This window comes from Pelecanus crispus, chromosome 2, assembly GCF_030463565.1.
Source record: "Pelecanus crispus isolate bPelCri1 chromosome 2, bPelCri1.pri, whole genome shotgun sequence".
Lineage (NCBI taxonomy): Eukaryota > Metazoa > Chordata > Aves > Pelecaniformes > Pelecanidae > Pelecanus > Pelecanus crispus.
In genome coordinates this window covers 91,990,858-92,018,650 of record NC_134644.1, presented here as the reverse complement: position 1 = coordinate 92,018,650, position 27,793 = coordinate 91,990,858, and the positions used below count along the sequence as shown (strand labels likewise).

General features: G+C 44.4%; 1 protein-coding gene across 3 annotated transcripts; it reads left to right on the top strand.

Annotated features, from left to right (window-relative positions):
- Window positions 1–27,567, top strand: OTULINL (OTU deubiquitinase with linear linkage specificity like). 3 transcript variants are annotated; one of them, XM_075705266.1, is made up of 8 exons: window positions 1–160; window positions 15,257–15,416; window positions 15,525–15,556; window positions 15,667–15,758; window positions 20,039–20,188; window positions 21,001–21,129; window positions 24,407–24,679; window positions 25,844–27,567. In XM_075705266.1, the coding sequence occupies exons 1-8, from the start codon at window positions 64–66 to the stop codon at window positions 26,021–26,023; spliced, it is 1,113 nt and encodes a 370-aa protein (XP_075561381.1). In that variant the 5' UTR covers window positions 1–63; the 3' UTR covers window positions 26,024–27,567. The 3 variants fall into 3 exon arrangements, with proteins under 3 accessions (XP_075561381.1, XP_075561383.1, XP_075561382.1); XM_075705268.1 differs by having other exon boundaries at window positions 152–160; window positions 15,261–15,416; XM_075705267.1 differs by lacking the exon at window positions 1–160 and adding an exon at window positions 3,607–3,631.
- Window positions 27,568–27,793: the final 226 nt, after the last annotated feature.

Below are 27,793 nucleotides of genomic sequence, written 5' to 3'. Positions count from 1 at the left end.
TTCTACCCCCAGCAAAGAAGTCAGGGGAGAGAAATCCAGCTGGGGGAATACTCTGGAGAGGAGATGCAGAGGCGACATGACAGAAAGGCAAGTAAGAACCGAGACCAGTTCCCTGAGCAAGAAAAACAGAGCAGAATTAACCACTCAAAGACAAGCGTTGGTAAGTTTGTAGAGCTCTGCTCTAAGTTTTGGCATCTCACCAAGCTAGTGATCAGCTATAGGAAGCTCCTGTGCTGCCGATCATAGCTGCATTTTTATCTCCATGTTGAACTATATACCTGGCCTTAGTAGTAGTAATAAATGATGACAAAGAGGGAAATGGTTCCCGACTGTTAATAATGGACTTGAAATACTGAAGGGTGAAGCTCTCACCCGTTCTGCACCTAGGTTTCCTACTTTTACTGGGTAGGATGCTGTTGCCTTTGTCTCAGCAGACAATTTTTGCTCTCCTTTTGAATTGTTTATGTGCTTTGGGCTGTGGTTCTAATCCTGCTGCTCACCTGCAGATGGGAGCAAGAACACGGCACTTGCTTCTGCTGCTGATTTGTGGGTTTAAACAGGGATGGTTAAAATGTCTTCATACTTGCTTAGCACAGCTTTCAGTATAACCTTTTGTTGTAATCGCTGTGCAGTCTTGTGTAGGTACAAGCGGAGGGAAGTAGTCACAGTCAGGTAAGCAGGTTGGAGAGGCCATGACCTGCAGAAAAACCTGGAGGTTCATGTTATAGACAAGTTCATAATGCTCCCCTAAAGGAAGGAAGTATCATAAATGTCCCTAAGCGGTAGGGGTTTGCCATCAGCACGGAGTCCTGTCTGAATATCATAAATACGTGCAAAATGCCATGACCAGAAAGTCTGGAGGACGAGAATCAAACTTAGGCTGCTTCCAGTTGGAGCTCCCTGGAGCTCTCCCCTTGTCCCCGCAGAGCTGCTGCCTGCTCGGGAGTGAAGCAGGGGAGGCATTACTTCTGTGGAAACATGTTGAATGCACACTCTAAGTAAGGCCTTCTCTAGCTCCCAATGTTGTTTTCCAAGGTATTTTGGGGAAGTTCACACTTTCTGAAGCTTTCCGAACCCTTGCAGCAGCGTGTTTCCCCTTCTGTACAGTCCATAACAGAAACTGCCTTCCAGCTAGCTGCTATCCCCTTTTTGCAGTTGATCTTGGCTCAGACCTAGACCTTGCTTGCTCTCCTTAGGAGTATCCTAACTCTCGTTCAGCTAACAGGAATGGCATGAGCTCACCCCGACCACTCCAACACCAAGTGCATGAGGCCTCTGTGCTACTCGGCTCAGTCTCACCAGAGCTCTCTACATCCTAGACCGCGGAGGGGCTTGCAGGGGAGGTAAAGGCTCTCCGGTGTCAGCAACTTGCAAGGAGGAGAGACAACATTCTCCTGCCGAAGCCTGCAAATGGGAAAGGGTAGTAGAGGGCTCAGGGAAGAGGTCCAGAAAGAGCTTAAGGAGGAAGAAAAGGCATATGGACAGTGTTCGTTACAAAAATACCCCAAAAGGGTTCAAGTAAGTGATCGCCATGTGGTTGATTGCCCCAGGGTTTATTCCCAGCAAGAGTGCCCATAGAGGGGCACAGGCTGTTCTCTAGATTGCACTGAAGTGCTGAATAAACGCCCCGAGATGAGAGCAGAGAGCTGGGAAGTGGGAAGGACTCACCGATGCGGGGGTTGATCTGCAGTGTTTGTACTATGCGTGCTTCATCTCTCTTCCCTTAATGAGTCAGCGACCAGATAAACATTAACTTTCGGGCCTGTCTGCACAAGGAGGTCACCTATTAAATCCTCAGATTTTAATACAGGTTAGAGAGGGCAGAAAGAGGCAAATTTGGATGTGGCTGGAACGTTAAACCATCAGGCGGCACTGACGCTGGCCCGGCCAAGGCGAGAAGGGAGCTGGAAAGGGAAGGTGAAGCCCACGATGGCTGCAGGCGAGCCGTGGCTCAAATCCCAGGTACCTTGGAGCCCTCGCAGGTGGATGCCGCTGTCCCTAACAGCATCTCTCTCAGCTGCGCCTCCCGAGAGACAGCTGTATTAAACCACAAACTGCGTCTCCAAACGGAAAGCACCAGCCAGCTGATGGGGCACAGAGCTGGCACTTAGAAATACTTTTTTTTTTTTTTTTGCAGAATGGATTTTTCTATGGAGCAGCGCGCAGTGCTGCACAACTGACAGCTTTAGGCCTCTGAAGTCAACTAGTTACTCTTGCTATTCTTAGCTGGTTTTTAAGCCTAGATTTTCTTTTACTTGGGTAAGTAAAAGATAAGTGTGTTTGTGGCTTTCTATGAGCACATATAAGCCAGCGCTGGGCACACCCATATTTAACAGGTTTTGTCTGTTTCATTCCTTGCCCAGGTTAACTGAGATAGATGGAGAAAATCTGATATTCGTGCCAGCCAGTACAAATCTCTTCGCTGGGTCATGAAAAGGTTTGATTTGACTGTGTAGATGTGGCACTTTGGGACATGGTTTAGTGGGCATGGTGGTGTTGGGTTGATGGCTGGACTGATGATCTTAGAGGTCCTTTCCATCCTTAATGATTCCTAGTTTTTACTTTCATTAATAAATAATCCAGCCACCAAGCCAGGAAACATGAAATTATTACTCTACCCTTAATTGGTTTGGTGGTGGACTTGGTAGTGTTAGGTTAATGGTTGGACTGGGTCATCTTAAAGGTCTTTTCCAACCTAAACGATTCTATGATTCTATGATTTCTGATCTCCAACCATTTTAATATCTTACAATATTTTAGGAAAAAGAAAAAAAATAAACCCTGTAAGTTTGTCCTAGCTCTGTGCTGGATCAAACCACTTATAACCCTGTGAAAGATTTAAGCCTGCATCGCTTGTTCAGACCATTACAATTCCCTTCTGTTTTTCCTGCGAAGTCCCAAGGGAGATGGAAGAACGTTGCTCTTTAATGTGTAACCAGAAAAGAAATGACACCGGTCTATGCAAATTCTCTACATACAGCTGGGACAAATTACACCTGAAAGACTGCTAAAAGGGAAGGCACCCTGTGAATTTCTTTCTGGGCGGACGCTCTTCACCTCGTTAATGAGTGAATTAGTGAGGCAATCAGCATTTAACGATGGGGACACACGCACACGCACCCCCGGCAGCTCTGCAGTCCTCGCGTTCATGTCTCACGGCTAGAGTTCAGCCGGGTGCTGATGACGTTGGTCCCCGTTAAGGCAACTGCTGCTGTCAAATGTAAAATAACGTGGCGTGGCACCGAGGCGCGAACCGTGCCTCACAGATGGAGGAGCCGCAGGGGCAGTGGAGAACTCCGCTCCTGTCTTAAGCGGAGGGCAGGCTGCGAGCTGGGTGACGAGGGTTAGCCTTGCTCCCCGAAACGGGGTCGGGCGCTGCCCGCCTTGCCCCTCGGTTTCTGCACGGGGGGTCTGGGGCCTTCCCGCCACCCGGCAGAGGGAGAGGAACCCCCGCCCGGGGCCGGGGCGGAGCGGAGCGGAGCGGAGCGGGTCCCCGCTCCGCAGCGCCGGCAGCGGCGGCGGCGGCCCCGCGGGATCCCCGCCCCGGGATCCCCGCCCCGGCCGGCGTGGGCGTTGCGTTCGTAGCCGGGCTTTGACCCCGGGGAGGCGGCGGCGGGGAGCGGCGGAGCGGGTGAGGCGCTGCGGGGGGCTGGCGGCGTCCCCGCCGTGGCGGCGAGGCTTCGGGTTTAGTTGTTAGTGGGTTGGTTTTGGGTTTGTCTTTTTTTTTTTTTTTTTAAAATAATTTCATTTCCCCCTTGGCTCTTCAGGGGCCGTTCTCCCCGAGTGTCGGTAGGCGGGAAGCCGCGCAGAAGGTCCCCGCGGCGGCTGGGGGGAGCGGGGGTGCGTGGGGCGGGTTCGGGGTTGGTTTGGGAGCTGGTGTAGTCCGGGAGCTCTGAGCGCTGCTCTGCGTGGAGCCCGGCGTGCTTTTAGAACAACAGCCGGTGCCATTTTCACAACAGGTGTGCATTTGGGGTTTTGCTATTTCTTTGGTTTGGGGTTGGTTGGTTTTTTTCTTTTTTTTTTTTTTTTTTTTGGTTTGGATTTGGTTGGGGTGGTTTTTGCCTTGGCTGGTTTTGTTTTTTTAAAACACCCCTGTGTGGAATCTGATTTTAAATGTTGCAGACTGGCTTCTGTTCCTATCAGAAAGGTGAAGGTTTGGGAAAAAGGGGATGAGAAGTGAGCGCGCGATTCGGGCAGGCTGGGGAAGATGGACATGCACCCCTTCTGCTCTGCTTGCCAGCTGCACGTAGCTCTCGGTGCCCTGCATCTCTTATGTCTCTGTGAAGGGGACATAACCTTCAATCTAAATTGAAGGTACCACACCCTCTCAGCGTGCTTTTCTGCTCTGCGTTTTAGGATACGTCTCTGCTTCGATGGTTACTGGTCCAGCTCCCAGTTTGCACTGCCTTTCATCCTAACCAACCGGTTTGCTTTCTGGAGGAGCTGTACAAATTGTATTCTGCTTATGCTTTCATTTTCTGCAGCAGAGAAGCAACCAGATTTCTGTGGTATTTAGTAAGTGAGTTTTAAGCTAGCGTGGTGCTAACTGCTCTGTTGCTAATGTGTGCGAGCACAGTTATTCCCACTTCCGTCCTTTGGCCCGCTCCGGTTTCTGCAAGTGATGGAAAAAAAGGAGGTAAAGTGCGTGAAACAGGAAGAAATGGTTTCAAGGCTCAGAAAACTTCTTGGTAGTCACTGAAGTTTTCTCCTTTAAGAATTTTATTTCTTTACTGCTGGACAAATAATTTAATTAGAAATTGAAGGGGACACCGTACAGGAAGAGGAAAAGCTGCAATTTTGCATATCTGTACAAAATACTACCAGGTGAAGTGTGTTAGAATTGATTTTCAAGGGAAAAGCAGCATTAAAATGGCTGGTCAGCACATTAAATGTAAGTGCTTTTATGGATAAGTATCTGCATTTAGATTTGGAATTGTGAAAAAATTATTTAATTTTTGTAGTTCTGAGATCTTTTGCCATTGGGATATTATTTTGTTTAACTTTTCAGACCAGGTTGCCTGACTAGGTGGGGTGGATTTCCTGTTCAGCACCAGGACTTTCTGTCCACCGTGTTTCTTAGATAGAGCTTCCAGGTTAAATCCTCACATTCTATCTATGAAGGACGTAACAACAAACACAAAAGGGTTTTTCAGTAATGTCTGCAGTTTTTCTTGAGCTTAATGTCTGAAAATGATTTGACCTTGCATGATTACCCAGGCAAATGAGTTTGAGACTTAAGAAATACCTCTACACTGTACCTTCTGACCCCGTGCAGCTGAACCGTGGGGGTCATGGTGCCAAACTATACTAGGGGAGATGAGTATGGGTGTAACTTAGTTGTTTTGAAAGCACAAGGGAATAGCCAGTGCTCAGGAGTCAAAATGTTGTATAATTATGCTGCTTTCATTACGCTTGCATAACTAAATTTGTGGTTGGGGTTAGAATTGCATAAGGTTTACCTTAAGGAGCTTCTTAATTTTCTCTTGTTTTAGGCTGCGAATTTTTTTTTTTTTTTTAAATTGCCATTGGGCCGTATTAGTCCTATTCTAATGATGTTTTTATTCTGGCATTCTGACTTCTCAAGGAGTTATAGTACTTTTTTAAAGTCCAACACTAATCTGTGTTGCTGTCTGACATCTGACCCTGAATCGCTTCAGGATGTGTTTTCTGCTTGGAGGGAATTTGGGAAAGCATGGTGGACACACGGCATGCTTTCCGCGCTCCTGGGCTGATACAGCTGGCATGGTGCCGGCGCGTAGCCGTAACGAGGAACTTTGCCCATGTGCTCTGTTGCTGGGATTCCTGGCGTGGCAACCACCCGTTCCTCTGTGCATGGTTGCAGCACCAAGCATCAGACATGATAATGTCGTGCCTTCCAGAAGGACAGAGAAATAGCTATTTATTAACTAAAATGTCAGTGTTTCATGATGGAAAACTGTCAGGACTTGTGGACTTCAGCCAGAGCAACATAAAAGTGGTCAATGACAGTTTTAGGAGCGGAGTTTGTGGCTTGGGATCCTGTACGAGTCCTGAGGTGCTACAGAGTTTACCTTGTATATTACAAAATTTGGTTTGATGGAAAGTTTGGGGTTTTTTCCATGAACAGTATAACTCATGGTTGGGCTGTCTGTTGCCTGATCATATAAAATCATGTCAAAGTTTTTCCCCAGTATGTGAGGAAAAAAAGGAGATAAGGGTGTTACTGTTCACTTCTTGAGAAGGCTCCAGTGAAGGCAAACGTGTTATAAAATACAGGTTGTAAAACTGCTGCAGGCTGCTTCATGAATTTTCTGAGAAATGTTTAAGTCAGCAGCTTTTAGTTTCTTTAGCCTTATTCTGTCTTTGTAGCTTCTTCCCGTTCTTTCACTGCTGAGGAGTGATACTGTACATTTTTGGCAGCCTTGAGGTCCAGACCCCAGTGCTTGGGATTTCTCTGTAGCCTGTGTGGAGGTGCTGGAAGCTCCCGACAGACAGAGGAGGTGTGTCTCTAGCTCCTGTCCCCGAGTCACCGGTGGGGACGGGTGCTACTTACACCACGTACCTGTGTGGAGGGATGTGGCTAGCAAGGCAACTTGTGCTGCCCAAACGTTTCTTTCAACAAACATTTCTCTGAGGAGGAGGCTGTGGGCTGAGCAGAAGAGTTGTGTTGTCTGATTTGAGCCACATTGCGTTAAGATGGAGGGCTAAAAATACGGGATGATGTGGCTGTATGTGCTCAGTCTCTAGTCCTGTCGCTAGCTCTGCACGTGGTCTTGTGCAAGACCCCGTCTTGGATTCCTTGTCCATAATACGTTGCCAAGATTTTCCAGATTTTTTGAGTGTTTAGCATTAATGTTTGCAGGGCGGGGTGGTCATGTTGGATGAATGGTGCTATGAAAGTGGGGAATGCGTACCTTAGTGTCAAACTAGTGCCTTGATACGATGTGTGGGGGGGGCTTTGACTGTCATCAAGGCTGCCCTAGCATCTGCGCACTGAAGAAGCAGCATGGCAAGGTGCTTGGCACTGCCCGCAGGTCAGCTGGCTCCGGGGAAACGCTGGCAAGGTTTTAATTGCCGAGTTTGTGCAAAATCAGTCTTTCTGCAAACTGAAATACTTGTTTCAGGTCTGTCTGTGTGACAGAGAACATGCTAGCAGTTTCCCCCAGTTTTGCTCTGAGCACAGCTCCACGCCGTGCGTGCGCCTGCCACGTTTGCCTGGGAGCGACCTGCAGGCGTGTTCGCTGTTCCTCAGTTCTGGTTTCATTTCGTGTCACTTCCTGCACACAAATTTCAGCTGTGACATGCTTGCCAAAGGCTGAGGTCTTAAAAATAGGGGATTTCATATCATTGTAGATCTTTAACAATGACACTGCTGGGTTCCAAGGTTAGAAGCTGTCCGGTACTCTGCATCTCATTTTCTTAGTTTACAAGTGAAAGTAAGCTGTGCCTCTGCCAAGTGCCAGCCCCTTAAGAAGAGCTCGATATGCAGGGTCACACTTAACCATATATTACAGGGCTGCATAATTTGTATTTGATGTAGACCTTGCCACGTAACTGTCCAGTTTTTAGGCAATTCATGCAAATGCAGAGGTGTCAGGGAACCATGGTCTCTTGGTCCCTGCGACCCGTGTTCAGAGCACTTTGCTTGAAGCATCTCTTGGCGTCCAAATGTCTGTAACAATACCAAACGTGCATTAGCAATAATAATGTGTTTTTACAAGCAGAGAGATTCCACACAGAATATTCTGAAACCTTTTTATGAAATGTTTGTACTAGCTATGACTTTGGTATTACACTGAGTGATAGTAACTGACATTTACGTTACCTTGATGCAGTCAGTTTCACCTTTCAACACGCCTTTTTTGCTTAAGATTTTAGGCAAGAAGTGCCAGGTAATGCGCTCTCGAAAGAAGGCAGAGGACTCCTACGTGCATGAGCTAATTAAAAAATGCCAGTTTGAAACTATTGCCCTTTAAAAGATGAAGCGAGAGCAGGGTTTAAACACCCCAGCTGCTTCCATCCTAATAGCATTAGCTCAGCAGAATAAAGCTGAAGTTTTGACTTTCATCAGGCTGGATGTTGAGAGGCAGGGGGAGAGGGATGCAAGACCAAGTTCTGTCATTTGCATTCAGAGTGATGGATTTGATATTTTGCTTTTGGTTGCCTTTCCCTTCTGCTTCTAATCTGTCTTGGAAAGATGGAGAGAGACAAGTAAATCTCCCAGGCAAATAAATAGCACAGCTGGAATAACCTCTGCATGTACCTAGTGGCGAAGCACTGGCTTTGTGATCTGACGTGCCACCAGGAGATGTGAATTATTTGTGATTATTAATCATAAATTATATGGGATTATTAATCCATATGAAAAATGCACAACTCTGCATGGCACTTCGCTGCCCGCAGAATCTGGTACACTTTTGGAGAGGGCTGTGCTCTGAAGACAGATGTAAAATCTGTGTCGTGAGGGCACAGCAGTCAGACCCTGTACGGAGATGGGAATGACGAGCTACATGGATGCAACCCGGTCAAAGGGGGCCGGCTTTCAAAGCAGGGACTTCACCTGATGGCAGATGTACACATGTACATCTGCCTGTAAGAATTAACAGCTGTGACCGATACTGCTTAGACCATAAACAAGCTCAGATGTTGGGTTTTTTTGTTTGTCATGGGTTACTTGGTGCTGCTGTTTTCCCAGCTATCACTTGGGATAACTGTTTATCGACACGTAGAAACTTAAAATTCCTTGGACTGTCCTGCAGTGCGTGCCTACCAAGTTGGCTGGCATTTCTTGCTGCTTTCTCGTCTGGGCTACGGCACTTCAGCAGAGGACCCCTCAGGGTGTCAAGCCACTGCTTAGGAATGTGGCAGCTGGTGACCAGCAAGGGGCTGGGGGCTCGCCCAGGGCCATCCAAGGGGTGTTTTGTCCCAGGAGCGCTGCTGGTGGAGTCCAATAAGCAGCTTGTTTCCCTCTGTGCTGCTCGCAGTGAGATCTTTCTCATGGGGGTTTCTGTTGGCGTTCCCTCTTCCTCGATCCAGGTGTCTTTCAGCCCTCCTCGCGTGCCAAGGCGGGGGGCTCCTCTGCTTTGCCACGTGCATCCCTCCGCCGGTACCGACGTGGTGGCCGCTGCTGCGGGTCTTGCTGGAGTCGCAGAGCCCACCAGTCCCTTCCTTTTGGGGGGGCCAGGCGGCAGGCTGGAGAAGGTCCTGCTCTTCTGGGGTGGCAGCGACCTGGCACCCGCGCTGCCGGGGAGTCGGGCGCGCATCCAGGCGGGGCCGGGGGCTCTTCCCGCGCCGGGGAGCCCCGGGGAGGGGGCAGCCGCCGCTGCAGCCTGCTGGACCTCGGCCTGGGGGGGTGCAGCCTGTGGTACCACCCAGCCTCGTTAGCGCCTAGCGACTGCGCATCCTTAGAGGGTTGGGCTGTAGGCACAGGTCTTGTGCCATCTAGCAAACAAGATTTTAATAAAAAGGGGGAGGAAAATAATCCTTATGGCTAAGTAAAACTTCAACTTTTTTTCCCATAACCAAAGCTTCAGTTACCTAGACAAGTCAACAGAAAAAAACCAAGGTATTTAGCCTTTCAGCTATAATTAAGCATAAGATGATGTTCAGGAGGAAAATATTTCCTCTACTGTGTCAGTTTGGATTCAGCATAGAATTCAAGAAAGAATTCAATTTCAGCAAGAAATGCCAGTCAACTTGGTAGGCACGCACTGCAGGACAGTCCAAGGAATTTTAAGTTTCTACATGTTGATAAACAGTTATCCCAGAAAAAAATTATAAAAGGCATTTTGAGAGTTGTGTTTGCAAATAGATAAACCAGAAACAAACACGAGTGGCATTAGGGATGACTCAACATGTAACTCAGCAGCAGGCGTAATGAGAAACCTTAGAGTGGGCTTCCTTCAGACAATACATTGAGCACATTTACGTAAGTTCTGTTTGAAGTGTACAGGCATTAAATAGCAATTCTGAATAAGGACAGATTTTTTTTCCACATAAAAAAAAAAATCATCACAGTAGCAGAAATTTCAGAGGCTCCTTCTTTAAAAGGAGGTTATTTTACTTTTTCATTATTTTGTACTCGGGAATAAGAGCTTTAAAGAGATACTGTTTTTTATGGCATGAAGTGCTTTTCACATATTCCTCTGAACTGTAAAATTTTCTGAAGACTTCTCTCATGTTTTTTCTTACACAAATAGAAGTGTAGATTAGCTTTATTAATCTGAAGGTCCTGGATGAAGCACCCCATGCCTTAAAAGGAAGCTGAATTATACAAGAGATCAAGAACTGAACTTCGCTTTTGTTCTTGTAGGCACTTGGAGAGAGGGAAATAGTATGTGCATGCTAGGACATACATTGATTTCTTGATTATGTAAGTAGGGTATGTTTTAGATAATCACACAGTAGATAAGAATGCATTACGCCTGTTGCTGCAGAGTCGGAATAAGTAAGTGTCACAACTGGATAGATACATTTACAGCAGCAGTTCAGGTCCTGTTGACCATCAGGGAGTTCAAAGAAGGCCACCAGCCTTTCTACTCTGTTTTTCCTGAAAGATCTTTGCAGAAAGGCGACAAGGGCTGAGAGAGCACTAGGGTCTCATACACAGGATAGCTGTGTAAATAAAGGCTTTGTTGGAAATGATGGGCCTCAGTGCTACTGAAACTATTCCATTTTTTAGGTAATTGCATGATTCTAGTTACCGTTTGGGGCTGGGATTCTGTTTTGTTGTGTTTTGGGAGCAGAAGTTGAGATCTGATCAGCAGACATGGTTGAACTTTTGATAAGTCACTGACGATTAGCATCTTTGCCTGTAAATGATTCTCTTTTACTTGTTATACCAAGCAGAGATCCTCATCTCTAGTTGTTATGTTAGAACAGGTGAAGAAGATTTGCTTAAGGAGTTGACATTGCTTTGCTCTGTAAAGGAAGAGTTTCGTAATGAAATAGTTATTGAATTAAGCAGTGCTTCCCACATATCTTGGTATGTGTTTGTTCTGTTTTCAGTAGTTTTTCATTTTTTGGTGTGGCACTGCTAATAAACTGGGAAATCAAAGACTTTGTAATCACTTGGCACTACTGAAAAAGGCATGTTTCTCTCTTCTAAGCTGTTAAGGGGTGTAATCTATTGTAGGTATTGAATTTGTATAATTAATAGCTTTTTGTCTGTCTCCCCCTTGGCTCAGTCAGTTGAGGCATGTGTGCATCTGCGCATCACGCTGATGCCTGCCCTATAAGGATAAGTTTGCTTGTTTTCCCTTAAAAGAGGGATTTAGCCTATTTTATGACATACCTCAGTACTGATACTGGGAAAAAGTCATGTGCAAGTGTGAGGAGAGCTCTGCAGGCGCACATTGAATGCAGGCAGACTTGGACCTCCATGCCAAGGCTTCCATCTCTCAGTTGAGGGGTGTCTCTTCCTCGCTCTGGATCCAAGAGAGAAGGGAGCAGGAGGGGTGCGGGTGGGCAGCAGATGGGCTGGAACAGAGGGATCCCAAGTTCTGTCGCCCTCTTTCAAGGAGGGGATACCTGCTTTTCAGGAGCTAGGAACATAGTGTTGGGTGACAGGAGTATGAAACTTGGCCACTTTCTGGTAACAAGTGCTGTGTCCTGCTTCCGGTACCAAAAAGACTGTGAAGAGGAATGCCCTGAAAAGAAGTCACATGGTCAGCTTTTAATTTTGGAAGATGCTCTGTTATCTACCTGATGGCCTTGTTACAGGGAGGGAGGAAAAAAGTAAAAGGGTGAATGTGCCATCAGACGTGCTGGAATATTGGATCGTGCTTCAGCGCTGCATGCAGTGCTGCCTGCTAGTTCCCAAGCTGATCCCTTACATTTTGCATTTCATCCGTTACGCATTTGTAAGGTGGCAGCCTCCAAAAAGGTTGTGAAGGAGTCAAATGTGGGGCTAATCCTTTAAAGACTCTTCTTGAGTTACTTCCGAAAGAAGCAGATGTCTCCTACTCATCTTTTTTCTGGCCGCCTTTGTTGTTTTTTTTTTTTCTTTTTTTTTCCCACCGCCTCCTGCATGTGTCTCCTGCTGACTTTGTGGGGGAGTAAAAGCATAAGGTTTGGCACTAGCAGGAAGTTGATGATGTGGCATGAAAAGAAAACATGGTGTACTGCTTGCATTGTAAGATAAACACTGCCATCAGCTCCTGCAGCGCTGTTCAACCTCTGTTCATCAACATTTCTGCTAGGAGCTGTGTTAGAAGTCCCAGGGCTCCGTTCTCCTGTGTGGGAGAAGAGTGAGGCCTCCCTGTCCTCACGGTGATGCTCGTGGTCAGTCTTCAAAAAGATGTGAGCCCGGCAGCTGGTCACAGCCCCGACAGCTCGTCACTGTTTCCTGAGGAACAGGATGAATTGTGTCCGTATCCCAGGGAATGAATCGGGTTTAAAAATCCGTGGGTTTCTTTTACTCCCTCCACCAGTGTGCTATTAATTTAATCGCTCTTCGGTTTCTGAAGAATTTTGGAGGGGGCAGGATGGGGGTGGAAAGTTCTATTTTAAACTGCCCTCTTCTTTAATTCATGTCTTGTTCGTGATGTGTTTTTACCAGCAGCACTTAGCGATCCAACTGCCACTTCTAAATGTCATTTACTTGAATATAAAAATGTAATTACATTTCTAAGTGTGACATAAGCACTGAAAGTAGTAACTGAATCACAAAGTGCTATTTGAACAGCAGTTTACCCGTGACAGGAGGGAAAGCTTATGAAGGCCAGGGTATGCTGTAATACAAGTGTAGCAAAAATACTCAAAATCACTTGTTTGCAGGTTTTCCCATCTCCCATTAGGCTTTTTTTTAGGGAAATGCCTGCTTATAAGTCCCCCATATTAAATAAAAATGGATGAACAATATTTGGTTGTCTCATGTTCTCTGACATCAATTTGTGGTTTTGATTAAAATCAGTAAGCCAGTGCTTCCCAGCACTCCTTGAAGAACAGTTGCTCATGCACCTGTTAACCATATGCCTTGAAAGGGTGGTTTTTGGACTCCAGTAGGTTTTTTTCAGAATTAATACTATCAAAAGCTTTTTCAAAAGATTGCGTGATTCAGCTTAAAGCTGCTGCAGACCTCTCACCTTTTTGCATGTAAAAGGGGTAAAGGAAGAAATTTTGCATTCACAGGTATTTCTGGTAGTCCATAAAGCAAAGCATGTCATTTTAACAGATGGACCTGCTCTCACTTTTTTTAGTCCCAGTTTGTTCAAAATCAAAAGAGGGACCACACAGTCATTTTAAGTAATGAAGTGAAAGTCTGCTGCATCTTCCTTTTAATACCGTATGTTTAAATTGCTGTTAATGAATGTCATTTGAATCATCATTGGTTTTCATACAACAGTGTCACAGTGTAAATCCAAAATACCCACGGATCCATGGGCTGAACAACATTTGTAAGCCTTCAGGTTCATTCTAGTTAGCAGAAGGTTTGGTTATTTACAGTCTACTGAGGTTTTTTTCAGTGCTGATGCCTTTATCCTAAAGAAGAAAGAGCAAATTGCAGTGGCTTGATTCTGCCAGGACTGTCATCTGTTATTAGTTTTCAGTTGTTGTCCTCTAGGTAGCAATTTGGGTGCTTATTGAGAATGTGCCTACTGGTGTCCATCAGCAGTGAGTGTGTGTGTGCTGTAAGCGGGAGCATCCCGGTGTTTCCACGAGCTATGCCATTTTCAAACCTTGCAGCTGATGTAAGTCTGTTACTTGGCATCAGTAATAAACGTTTCCTGTAGCTTCAGATTTTTGGTCTTTTTGCTTGTGCGTGAATGCGTATCTTGCTTTTTCCTACTCGGCGTGTGCAGGCATAACCCCGGGTCGTGCCAGATAAGCACACGTTGGTGCAGCACACGAGTAGAAGCTGGCAGAGGACCTGTCCATCACCTTGTATGTTCACAGCATACGGGTTTTGTGTAAATGGGAACTAGCACCCCAAAAGCTCCTCCGATTACTGCTTTAAAGTTTATTAACACCTTTTCATTTACAGCTCTTAACCTGCCTTTTGTTCATGGGGGAGATGAGGTCTTGCCTCCGGACAACTTGTGTTTGACATCCTGTAATAAAACTTCCTCAAACAACAGGATATTGGAAAAGGCCAAATATCAGCAGTGCTCTGTATATATGCAACAGTGCTTGTAAAAATGTAAGCGTAGTTGTTTATCTCATTGCCAGGGTTGGGATTCATATGTAGCTCTTCGACTGGGTAGTTGTCCACAGTGCAAGGGCTTAAGTTCCTCAGAAAACTTAAGCCCCTCTTAGATTTCCTGTGAAAGCCAGGAGGGGCAGAAGTTCAACTGACATATAACTATGCTGAGTGAGTAATTCCCTTTGTGGACTCCGGGGAGAAGGATCTTTTCACCCTTCTCTGGGGATGCCTTTAGAAAAAGTTGAGTTCTCTTAAAGTTTTATACTAAATCAATAAATATGTTAATAATAGAGCAGCTGTTGATCATAAACTCTGGGAATTTCCTATACGCAAATTTCAGCCAGAGGATAAATTTCTCACTTAGGGAGCAGATGCTGCCTTTGTGAACTATTCAGTCTCCAGGCCCTCTCTCAATTCTAGGTTTTCTTATCAATGAAAGATAACCAAAACTTTCCCTAACCCTGCCTGTAATGCCAAGAGAGCGATAGAAACGCGTCCTGGTTTACGTCTGTGCAGAACAGTGAGAGCACACCCCCTTTGTGGTGATCTCCTGAGCTTTCTACCAAATCCCCAGGGAAGAGCTTTCTCCAGAGTTTTAAATGGACCCTAAACTTACCCAAATTCAGGCAGGAACATTCCTTTAATTCCCCGGGCAGTCGTATGGTGCTCAGTCAGCTAATATTGCCTTATATGGCCTGTTTGTAGACTACAACTCCCAGGAACCCCTGGTCTTTAAACCCTAGACTTAGTGACAAAGTCATGACAGTACAGGTTTCTGGATCAGTACATCCGGAAGCAAAAAAAAATATTTTTTTTTTGTTTTTGAACAGTTGCTTTGATATCAGTTTTCCTGTGACTCCATTGTAACTAAATATCTAGCCTTCACTGTGTGGAGGAAAGCTTGGAAATGTGAACCATGGGCACCCAAAACCCTAGAAAGTTGAAAAACTAAGTATATAAACTATATATATTAAGTATATAAAAATATACTTGCCTTTTACATTTCATGTTTTGTGTTTCATTTGGAGTGGTATTGCACTTGCATGATTTTTCTCTTTGTAAGAAAACAAATAGAAACAAGTGTTGCAAAACAGTGACAAGAATTTTTCCTCTCTCTTTTTATCCCTGTTTTAGAAAGGCATGAGGTGCAGTCCTGGACAACAGCCACCAAGCAATCCCTGTGTCTCGTGTGGCAAAAAGTGAAAGCGCAGCTAATGCTGAGCATGTCTTTCCTCGTTGCTGTTTTTTGGTATTGCAGAAGGCTATACATCTTTTTAGCACAACTACTGAAACGGTAGGTTTTTATTAGTCGGGCTTTGATCTTCCATGCTGTTACTTATTTCGGTAGATACTGACCTTTGACAGCTCCTCTCTGACAGCTGTTTTATCGTTTGGATTTCAGGTGGAGCAACTACCTTCAGAGAAAATTCATAAGTAATCCTTTTGTTGTCATTCCATATTCATTAATCCCCGCCCCCCCACAACTACCCTTTAGATGCAGAACAGCCTGAAGGTAACTAATCTGTGAATTAATCTCGATTCAGGGAATCTCAGTGTGCTGACAGAAGTTGATCTACTTGGTTATAGTGCGAGAGAATGGAAAGGAGAAACAAAGCAGGCCAAACACATGAGGGAGGTAAGATTCACATTTTAATCTCTGCATGAGGACAGGGGAGAAGAAGTACCTGGGAAAGGAATAGCACTCCCTGTGCAAGCAGCTGCCGCAGCTACCAGAGCCTGCTACGCTGGCTGGTCACATGAAAAGCAAAAAGGGCAGCATGAACATGGATCTAAACAAAGGCTGCAGGAGAGCTGGTCAAAATGTAGATCAGTGTTAGTCTTGCATCTTCTCTGAATTCCCCCCCGTAGGACCAGTGACCCACGCAGCGGCATTAACGGGAAAAGTCATCCCCAGTGCTACAGCCCAAATAACTTGGTCTTAGGTGCTGTCTCTTGGTCAGCCTTCCATTTAAGGTAAAAACTCTCACACCAGGGAGGAATGAAACACACCCATTTCTCTTCCAAGCTCTGAAGGTCCATGTGACAGCAGCCAGTGCTTGGCACCCTCCCCAGCAGCCGCCGAGGTCCCCTGTCCGGCTGCATCAGCTGCAGCTGGGGGCAGATGGGGCAAGAGCTCACACCTGACCTGTGCCAGGTTAGGTCGGTGCTCAGCGGGCAAGGACCAGCCGGATGGTGGCCATCCCCTGCCTTCGCGTGGCGTCCCTCTGCTCCAGCTCTGCGCCCCCGGCCGCGCAGCGCTGCCTGGCCAAGGCACTTCTGTGCCTGCATCTTCCTGCAAGCAAGACACAGGGAGGTTAACTACACCCGGCAGCTCCTGCTGCCTTGTACCGCACGTAGCTAGGACTAACAAGCTACTAATCTCACAGTTAATGTCCTCATCATCCTCAGCACCCTGATCAGCTGCTGAGGGGTGGCTGGAGACAGCCCTGGGCTGTGTGGGGAGGTGGCAGCTGCCGCTGCTTGTGGGCAGCAGCTGATCCTCGGTGCTGCTCTTTCCTGTTGTCGTGGTTTAGCCCCAGCCAGCGACTAAGCACCACGCAGCTGCTCGCTCACTCCCCCTACCCCGATGGGATGGGGGAGAGAATCGGAGGAGTAAGAGTGAGAAACACTCCTGGGTTGAGATAAGAACAGTTTAGTAATTAAAATAAAGTAAAATAGTAATGATAGTAATAACAATAATAGTAATAACAATATACAAAGCAAGTGATGCACAATGCAATTGCTCACCACCCGCCGACCGATACCCAGACAGTTCCCGAGCAGCAATTGCTGCTCCCCGGCCAACCCCCCCCCCCAGTTTCTATACTGAGCATGACATCATATGGTATGGAATAGCCCTTTGGTCAGTTTGGGTGAACTATCCTGGCTGTGCCCCCTCCCAGTTTCTTGTGCACCTGGCAGAGCATGGGAAGCTGAAAAGTCCTTGACTAGTATAAGCAGTACTTAGCAACAACTAAAAACATCAGTGTGTTATCAACATTCTTCTCCTACTAAATCCAAAACACAGCACTGTGCCTGCTACTAGGAAGAAAATTAACTCTATCCCAGCTGAAACCAGGATACCTGTTTCTCTTTTTTTCTTTCTTTCTTTCTTCTATGGTTTTTATTCCTTTCCATGCAAGGGTTTTTTCATTTTTCTTCTTTTTTCCCCCTCTTGTATCTTTGAGCTGCTAGCTGCGACTATCTTAATAATTATACATCTCCCTCGGGTTTTATTTCTCTTACCTTGCACCACTTTAGCTGAAACAGTTTCTTGCAGCTTAGTAAGTTTTCTTTATAACTGTGAGTCAAGGTGACAGAGTTATCCTGCACTGAACCAGACTTTGGGTCATGGATAGCTGAACTCCTGAGGCAAGGACCTCTTAAAGTCATGGTTCACCAACACTAGATACACTGTTTACTGTCAGCTCACCAACATGTTTTTCAGTTCTGTACATTGTGTGTACGTGCTTACACCCAATAGACAGAAATGGCAGGGGCACTTCCCGCAAAAGATGTATGTTATTGCACTTGCAGTGGGCTGTTGGCAGCTATGTCTTGGTGACCATTAGTGGAGGCAGCATGGCAGGGGACATGGCAGGAGCAGCGGTGCCCTCCAAAGGGCCCTGACCAGCGCTTGAAGTTGGAGGAGCACTATGGTACACTAACTTGTGACAGGGATGGGCATCAGGAGCAAAGAAGAGCAAACGTGTTTTATGGGTCTCTGCTTCAACTGTGTTAAGCCTTAGTCACCAAGGCAGGCTCAAAGACCGTGGGCTGGATTTTTACTTTTCCCATAAAACTTACAGCTAAAGTAGCAATACTGCTGGTAGAGTAGTAGTATCTGTTAAAACAAGCTTAGAGTCAAATTCAGTGAATCAGCTAACTGTGACATTATATCCTCGTATCCTCATGGTGTGGCATTTCGGACCAGCACAGGACAAATGTAGCACTGGGTCTATATTTCTGATTATCTGATGATGGTGGGAACACTGACTGTGAGAAGCTGAGCGAGATCAAAAAGGCAGAGGGGGCAGGAGATGCAGTAGTAATGAGACACACCAACTAGCCATCTGCACTGGCAACAGCTGTGGGGTTGAACTTGAAGCTGCTGTCAATGACTGTTCCATGGATCAGCTTTTCAGGGATCCCTGAGGAAAGGAAGCAACCCTTGCCTTGGTCCTGAGTAGTGCACAGGATCTGCCTCAAAATGTTGCTTTCTAATTTCTGTTGCTGTTCTCTGGAACAGGAGACAGCACATACTTGTATTCAACATTCTTGCAAGAACAACAAAGCAAAAAAATTATTACAATTGCATCCACCTTCAGAAAGGGAAACTACATAAAAACAAGGAAGTATGTTAAACAGAAGCTAAAAGACATCTAAGAGTCTTCAGAATGTATGGTCAGTGTATTTGACATATACATAGCTTTAGGTCACAGTACTGGAATCACAGAGCAAATGCATAACAAGGACTTAAGAAAGGCTAAAATGAAGCTGATAAGGCTAAACAGCAGCATAAGGGACTTATGAGAAGAAAGAAGGTGTCTTTCAAAAAGCTGGAGTTGTGTCCAAATGATGAACAGAGAAAGGATCCAACGTTGCCAGATTAAATGCAGGAACACAGCAATGCCAAAAGTGCCCAGAACAACACACAACAAGGCCAAAAGTGATTTGGAGGAACAAGTAATGAAATATAGCGACACTTCTAATAAATTTGTAAAAACATACTGGCCAACAAGCCTTTCAGAAAATTCATGAGCCTTCTAGGTTATCAGAGCTGAAAAGGAGACTCCCTTATACAGAGCAGCCGGTGGATGGCTGGTTATATCACGTAGAAGTTATCACAGTAAGGAGCACGTTTTAGGATGAGATCTCACGAGATCCTGAACCAGCCTAACCTGCTTGCTGTCCCCAAAAGGGGTAGTCCCTTGCTTGTCTTGTCTCTCCCTTTTCCTCACCTCATTCTAGCTAAGCAGTCCTTCTCCCTCTTCTGTGCTGGCTCTTGCATCTTCTGTTGGATGTGGTTCACCAAGATGGTGAGCTGGTAGAGCTGGTCATCCTGAAGGACCTTTCTCTGAGCCACCTGAGCTTGCCGAAGCAGCAGGAAGCTCCCCCAGCAGGGTGAATTCAGTAGGCTTACTATCACCGCCGATGCAAAGTAAGACTAGGAGAGACTAGGCACCTGAGAAGTGATGTTGGATGGGGTGAGGAAGCAACTGAGATAAAAGAGAACCAGGAATTGAGAGCATCTTCCTGCCCCCTTCAGGAGGCAAACTGTGAGACTGATGCAGCAGCCTGTGGAACTGTAGACTCCTCTTTCTAATGCTCTGCTAGTTTATTGATCTGAATTGCCTCACCAAGGGCTCAGATGAGAGCCAGAGGTAATAGCAGAGGAGATACAGGGAGTCGTAGCTGGAAGAAGGGTCATCTGCTTCAGCACAGAACTGCCAGATCTGCTTAGGTCACCACTGCACGATGGATCCAGGTCAGTTCAAGCAGATGCTACTGTCAAAAGGAGTTTTCTCCAGACGCCTGTTCCTGCCATTTTACTGCTCCATCCCATGTGTTGGCACGCGTTGTGAAGTGGTCGGGGTTAAAGCTATTGTGGCAAAGAAGTCTTCACTGATCTGTTCTGCTTTGGTTGACCACGTGAATGTTTACACTAGGAATAGTGCAGAGACTGGAGTTTGGGTTTGGAGAGAGTGAAGAATCACTCTTGAAGGGCAGTGCCAGTGTAAGGTGTTTACAAAACCTATAAAGTTAGAACATTTTTGTATATACAAAACTTACAAATATACTTGCTCTTTCCCCTAGCCCCCTCTTATGAGTAGTTTGGAATTGGACCCCAATTCAACATGGGTTTGGTCTGAGCTTTAAAATGTTAATTGCTAAATTTTTTTGGTCTTTTTCTAGGCATATGAAGAATTGTTTTGGAGCTATCGTATCAAATATCTGCGACGAGTCAGGAGGGACAACTATTGTGTATTAAGAGCAGTGCTTTTTCAGATATTCAGCCAAGGCATTCCTTTTCCATCATGGATGAAGGAGAGAGATATATTAAAGGTAAAATTCCTTTCCTAAATGAACGTGATTCAGGTGACCTTGCACTGCAGAAGGAAGCTTTGTTCAATGTGAAAACTGATGTGTCTGATATGAAGTAGAGGAGAATCGTTACCAGAATTTAAAAAGAAGTTTTTCAAACTCTTTGAACTACACTTAATTGAAAAAGCATCCCTGATCTAAACACACCAAAGTGAATATGAGTCTAAGTGGTTAAAAAAAAAAAAAAAAAAAAGTAGATGGATAAATGTTACTGCCACCCTGCTAGATGTCACTCCCTTAACACAAAAGGATATTTGAATCCTCCTCATCGACATCCATGTAAAGTCCAGTGGCTCGCTTGTGAGCTGCTGAGCGTGTTGCTGGAGCAGCAGGAATCCTGCCCTGGGCTCCAGGGGCTCCGGCAGGAGGTAGCAGCGGGGAGGTGGGGAGCTATAGCTCTGCCTGTGGGCATGCGTGTGCAAACTGGAAGGTGTCTGTAATCCTAAAAACCTCACTGAGTTTGGATGTATCCAGCTTGTCTAGAGTGTGGGTTACATATTTTGCCAAGAGCCTATTTTCTTCTTTTATGGCTGGCTTTGTTTTAAAAGTTTCTTAAGGACTTGGCAGTCAAATGGAGCCTCCTTCTTAACATTTAAGTTGTTCTGAAGTCCACTTTTTTTTTGTTGTTGTTTGAACTGTACAACCAGAGGACAGAACCACATCATAAATTAAAATGTGTGTAGACAAGTTTATAGAACTTTATATTCTACTTCTTGTTATGGTTATGATCTCTAGCTAATTACCTTTTTTTTTTTCCCCCCCTCCCCCCCTAGCTCCCTGAAAAGCTTTTGTATTCTCAAGGTTGCAACTGGATTCAGCAATACAGTTTTGGGCCAGAAAGATACATGGGTCCCAATGTCTTTGGTAAATTGCGCAAATGTATGGAGACATTAAAGACAAATGTGAGTACTTAGGAAATGGCTGGGGGAATAAAAGCACTGCGAAATGAGTTGAAACAGAGTTAGGGAACTGCTTCTTGTTACATATTTCTGTGGCAGTCAGCCTCCCTCCCAGGTTCATAGCGCTGAGCTGCTGGGCAGGTCATCGCCTCTCCTGCAGGGGAATCCAGCTTTTGGGGATCTGCTAGGTTAAATACTAGGGGTCCCCCTGAAAGTTAGGGAGGCCGACCTCCCCACAGTTGTTACTTGCCCTTGCCATCAAGTGGCTCCTGCAGCACCTCACCATTTTGATTAAAAATAACAACATGCTGTAAGAGATCCTCCTGGATTCCCTCCGCAAATGGGAGGGAACAAATGAATAGTGCATTTCTTCTCAAACTGTTGTGTTTCCTCTGCTTCTCTCTCCATGAAACATTGTATTTATCCAGTTTTACTATAATTTCTCTCTGTAATCTGAAGCACTTGATTACAAAGACCTGTCAGCCCCACTGGCCCCTCTGCTCAGCAAAGCCAGATTGCTTTTGTTTCCAACCAGAAGTATAACTCTTACTTAAATGTTTAAAACTTTGGGAGTTTTAGCAGCCCCCAAAGCCTTTTGAAGCAGAGATAAAAATTCAGCCTGACAAGACCTTGCACCTTCCTTGAGCTCCTCTGGGGTTTCTGCCTGTCTGCAGTTGCGTGAGCTGTGGACTGGTCCTATTTGCTTTGCCACAAGCTGTTCCTAGCACACTGCCACCCCTCTCCTCCGCATCTTCCTCCTGCTGGGCAGTTGCTTTGTATGCTCTCCTGGGTCATAACCATCAAATGGATACTGGCATTTGCTGGACTCCAGGGTTTTGGCCAAGATTAGGTTGAAATGCTTCTCTGAAGGCATCCATTATCCAGTATATCAGACTTTAAATGGTTATTTTTAATTCTACAGTACACCTTACAGTTCTGGGTTGTCTTACCACAGCCCCAACAGCTTATTTTATTGGTACGCATTTGAGCGACTTCCTTTTATGTGACCCTGTGTATATGAGCCACAACTCTGTAGTATTAAACCCTATTTTCATTGATAGTAATTGTTACTTAAACAACCAACCACAAATAGACTGATTTAGCTCTAGAAACAAAGCATTAGCGATAAAAAGAGGGAATTAAAATAGAGATCTGTTCCTTGTCCCTTGTCTGCAACCTTGCTGTGCCACAGTGACAACTGCCTGTCTTCTTGAGACGTGCCTGGTGGTTCTTGTGTGCAGTTGCCATTTTGTTCTGCTCGCTCTCTGTGTTTGCCAGTGTTGGGTTGTTAGGCTTTTATTTTTATCTTGTTGTAGTTACAACTTTGTCAGTTGATGTTAGTTCCTTAGCATGAAGCATTTAAACTGGATGTTTGTACAGAAAAAAGTTTCAAGTCAGCACGGTGAACAAATCCATACAATTAACAAACCATTGCAGAGCAGCTGTATTATGCATTATGCTGTTATTGGGCATGAGGTCTAGCTCCCAACTTTATTTTATTTTTATAAGGATGCTGTTTGGCCAGTGAGAGGGATTTTTGCCTATTTTCACTAACAGGGTTTTATGGTACGTTTAGTAATGCGAAAAGTGCTCAAGAGACAGCACTGGGAGTTTGGGTTCTGCTGTGTTTAACTGCGCACTTAGTTCTTTATTCAGCTGATACTCTAGGAAACCTTGTGTGTTTCCACAGAATTTGAATAGCCAGATTCAGTAAATATTACTTAGTGTCTGAGGCTTATAGATGCACATGTCTGCTCCAGCTATGGTTTTAAGATACAGGAGTGGTGGGGAGTGGTTACTGCCAAAGGTGTTTTAAGCCTTTCAAGGAGTATTAGTCATATACCTGCACACTTTTTTTTTTTTTTTTTTTTGCAAGAGTCTTGCTATGCACCCCAAACTCGTGAGTCTGGGCCTCGTTCCAGACTTGCCTGCATTGACCAAGCCACAGAAGAGTGCCTGGTTGTTGGGTAAGCTGGAGACATTTGCCTCTCTGTTGCCTTTCCCAGCTCTGTCATCATCTTGTGGGCTGCTGCCTGCAGACAGTGTTGTGCATGGGCCATGTTGGTTAGTAGGTGCTTTACACTCAGGACAGGCTTTTCACTTAGGTAGTAGAGGTCCTCTAGCAAAGGGGCAGTAGTGGTTCGTCCACTTGGTCTCATTTTTAACCTGTAAGGAAAGTTCAGGAATGCATGAGAAGGTGGGGGATCTGTTTCTCAATTTAGTGTTTATGGCTAAATAGATTTTTTGTTGTTGCAATTCAGAGTTTATGGCCATTTCAACATATAAATGATAAAAGCATAGAATTAACTGAAATTCATTTGAATCCCAGTCATTGAGCATCATCTCTTATTGTGATCCCAAAAAACCTCTCAGTTCCAGATGACTCTTTTTAGCCACTGTGTTCAGGACTGGGTGCTTCAAGCTTTCTGATCTGATATCCAACAGTCCAACATTTTCCCCTGGATGGCCCATTTTCTGGGTGTGAGCACTGGCTTTTGACCCCTCTAGAGCAACAGAGAGCTCAGGAGCTCTCGTTATCAACTGTGAGCAGAATGAGAAATACCTACCCCGTTGGTGCCCCATGCATATCTTTGTCATGTCCCTTCTTGTACAGCCAACTTACCCTGACCTCATGAAGCAGAACACACTAAAGATACACGGATGTGTACAGTTCATAATACCATGCTGGCTTGTCCAGTTTGTATAGATTGCTTTTAATTGACATGCTTCTGAATTGGGCTCAGCATCTAAAGAATTCAAACTAGGATAACTTTAATGTAAAGGGTACTATAGAGGAAAATCACTGAATTTTGGAAGCTGTAAGTTAAAAACAGGTCAGGAGTCATCACTTAATCTAACCTTTGCTTATGGCCTAGTGTGTATGTCTGATGCGCCCACACAGATTTCCTGTAATTCTCAGAGGTCCTTTTGGTGGTTATGCTCCTGTCAGACTCCTTACTGACAGTGGTACCTGGATTTTCTATGGTGATGGAGAGCGGCTTTTGTACAGGGGAATTACATTTGATTTCTCATAGACTATCATTAGCATCCAGATGCTTGGAGCTGTCTGTAGCAAATAGGTTCAGCTGGATAAATGGAAAATGAAATGTGTGAGACTTCAGATTTCACTATGGATTCCAAAGTGCCACCTGCTTATTTGCACCACCATTTGGCTACAATAATGGTACAGTACAGACTGGCAATTGTTCCTGGTTTGCAATCTTTCATATCAAATAGAATTCTTAATAATTAGATTAATATTCTTCTGTGTGCTTTCCAGTGGACTGAAATAAGTGCTACTAAAGATCATGAAGAAAGAGGAAACATGTGTAATAGACTCTTTTCTGATGAGAGCAAGGAGCACAAGCTATATGAGGCCATAAAATTCATCATGCTCTACGAAGTTGTCGAAGCCTATGAGCAGATAAAGAACAGGGAAGAACCCATACACAACCTTTTTAGACTTCTCCTTGCTCGTGATTCTTCATCTGACCCTTTGAGTTTCATGATGAATCATCTGAACTCCATAGGTGATTCTATTTGCCTAGACCAGGTAATGATATAAATGAAAAATACATCACAAAACTTACTCCATCTCTTACATGATTAGGTAAATATATCATACATCATCTGTGATAGCTGGCTCATTTTTTTTCTTTGGGGTGTGGGGAAGTGGACTGAGGATACTCATTTATCTTCCAGGAAAAAAACCTGTAGTATAGTAAAATGGGGTGGACAGTTTTTTGGTGGGCCAGAAATAAATGCTGCAAGCTATCAATGAGACATGATTTAGAACAATGAAACCTTTGATATGTAAAATAATTTTAGATTTGCAGATTTGACCTGTTGTTTTGCTTCTCCTATCTGTTCCACCATGCCAAACCCTCATCGCTTACTTTTTTCCCCTCTCTTTGGTTCCTATTAGATTGATGTCTGTTAAGAGTAGGTAATGAGAACTCTATTGTTCACCTTTATATGTTAAGATTTTTTTTTTTAATTTTATATTTAGTGAGGAGTTAAGTACTGATATCTAAGCTCCACACTGCCACTATGCAAATAGTTTCACTTTCCAATGGGTGGAATTATTTTTTGTAAGCAATTTCAGTTATCAAGTCAACTGTTACATGTTGCAGTCACCTTCAGTAGCAGTTTGATTATAACTGGACAAGTTCTGCTCTGTCTGGCTATGCCCAAGGATACAAGCTTTTTCCAAAATGTTTTTCCAGATTAAACAATCCTTTGCAAGAAGTGTCAATGAGATGCCAGGTCTCGAGTTCCATATACATGAAGTATAAGGACATTTTTTCCTTTTACTATTTTATTTCCCTCATATGTAGCAAGTGATCACAAGGTGGCAGGCTTCCCATTTTTCAAGGTATATCAATCTTTCAATAATAGCTAGTCCCTTCGTGCTCCTCACTAAGCTGTGAGCTGGCTTTGGGAGCAGGCTGTATATTGTGTCAAGTGGAAGAGGGATGTTTCCAAAGTGTCAAGCATTAACCAGAATATCCTCTACATGCAAAAGAGCAGTGGAAGGACTGCTGGAACATTGAGAATACCCTCCCAAGTTTTAATTTTCTTACTTCACTTACAAAACGGCCCCCTTTATTCCTTATCTACTGTTTTGAAGCTGGGTGTCTTGCCTTAATGTGGATTAGCTTCAGTTTAGTTTTTTAAGTCTAGAAATAAATGTCTTACAGACTTCTTTCATCTTCAGGTTGAACTGTTTCTTCTTGGATACTTACTTGAAGTAAAGATAAGAGTCTACAGACTGCATAGGTTTAATACTGAGGAATTTCAAGTAAACTATCCAGATGAATACCGAAGGGAATGGAATGAGATTTCTCTCCTGACTGAGGACGACCGCTACTATCACATCCCCCTTTTCAGAACGTGAAGGACCAATGACTTTTTTTTCCTTTGTATAATATAGTGAGTGACAGGTGTCAGTGAATTAGGTTTCTAACTGGCAGCAGTAACGTTTTCAGAATGCTTGTTAATGATTACAAAATGATTTATGGGTTTATTGTGTAAACATTTTGCTTTCCCATTACAGCTCAATTCACCACCAGTCAGCCATCAAAACCATAAAATATTTTGCTCTACTGTCTGGGGGAAAAATTTCATGTTTGAGGGTTGTCAGACAAAAAACCTTAGACTGCATGACAAAGAAGGCAAAAGTAATGCTGGGTTTTCCATTGTTAGCCTAAGGATTTACTCGGACATCTCTGGATGGGTTAAACTCAAGTTCCTAAAGCAATTACTGATTTTTTGCTCATCTGTCTCTAGCTAGGGAGGATGAATCACACAGGAAGCAACTCCGGGGTCCCACATACTCCAAGCTATTAAACTTGCATTGACTTGGGGCTACCTAGGATGGGAGGACGTAAACTGGGGCCTCGGTGTAGCTGCTTCAAATCGCATGTGGCTTCCCCAGTTGCTGGAATACCTCCCTCCAGGGATGGGCAGAGCAAGCAGCTGCAGGCTATACTTACTTCAGACACCTGAAATTAGGCTGTCTGCACTCAGTGCTGATAGCCGAAGCTTAAGAAATGTTACTGGGGGTGGGGGGTAGGAAACAACCCCCACACAAAAGAATACTGTGACACTGAATGGAAGACCTGCTTTATAACTGAGGGAAGTACACAAGCCTTCCCAAACCTAAAAAGGGCAATATTAATTAATAAGTAACATGCAATAGAGTTAGACCTGGTAGCTGCCTATGGTTTTTTGTCAACTTGTAAATCCTTTAAGGGCTGATTTCAACATTACCTGCCAAGAGATATCAAAATTTCCTCTGCATGCAATTCATCTGAGAAAGCTGTGCACAGAATACATTCACAAACACTGCCTTTTCAGAAATATTAATTTTCTATGCATTATGTACATTTGGCATTGTGTATACATGTTTTATCCTCTGTGTATATATTAAGCTCATTGTGTAAGATAGCTATCTTTAGTTTAGACCTCAATGTTTGAAGCAGTCTGTCCAGGACAACTAAATGAGATTTACTTTACTCCGTGGAACATTTTGCCCAGTTCTCTTTTCTAAAAGAATCAATTGTGTTTTGATTATTTCTAAAATGAGGGACCTTAATTTGAACAAATATTAAAATGATACAGCAGATCTTGCAAGATACTTGTGGAAATCTTACAGTCGGTTTGTATTGAAAAAAGGGGTTTTATTAAGAAGCAAAACCTTTCCTTTCGTTATGCTAGAGTTATGGGGACAGGCATGTTTGGTTTTGAACTCCTACAGGAGAAAATACAAGCTTGTAACAAAAATGTGAACAGGGCCTGCAAAGTTAAAGCAGTTCCATGAGGTAACTAAATGGTAATGCTTGCAGTGCATGGAGACCGCTTTGTGTAAAGGAAAGCAATTTTATCCCTTATGGTCCTTTTATTTGTATGTATATTTATATATATTTATAAACACAAACACCTGAGTTCTGTATTAAAACAGTTTGGTTTCCTGAAAATTTTTCTGAGTTCAGTTTTGTTCAATAATTTGTAGCTTTTAATTAAGAAGGCTTGATACATATAATCATAGAATCATGGAATCGTTTAGGTTGGAAAAGACCTTTAAGATCATCCAGTCCAACCATTAACCTAACACTACCAAGTCCACCACTAAACCAATTAAGGGTAGAGTAATAATTAATTTCAT

Excerpts from the sequence above, each read along its gene's own strand:
- OTULINL (XM_075705266.1), top strand. The coding sequence starts at position 64 with ATGCAGAGGCGACATGACAGAAAGGCAAGTAAGAACCGAGACCAGTTC. Across the intron at positions 15,557-15,666 it reads CCTTCAGAGAAAATTCATAA|GGAATCTCAGTGTGCTGACA; the intron begins GTAATCCTTTTG and ends ATCTCGATTCAG. Across the intron at positions 20,189-21,000 it reads AGGAGAGAGATATATTAAAG|CTCCCTGAAAAGCTTTTGTA; the intron begins GTAAAATTCCTT and ends CTCCCCCCCTAG.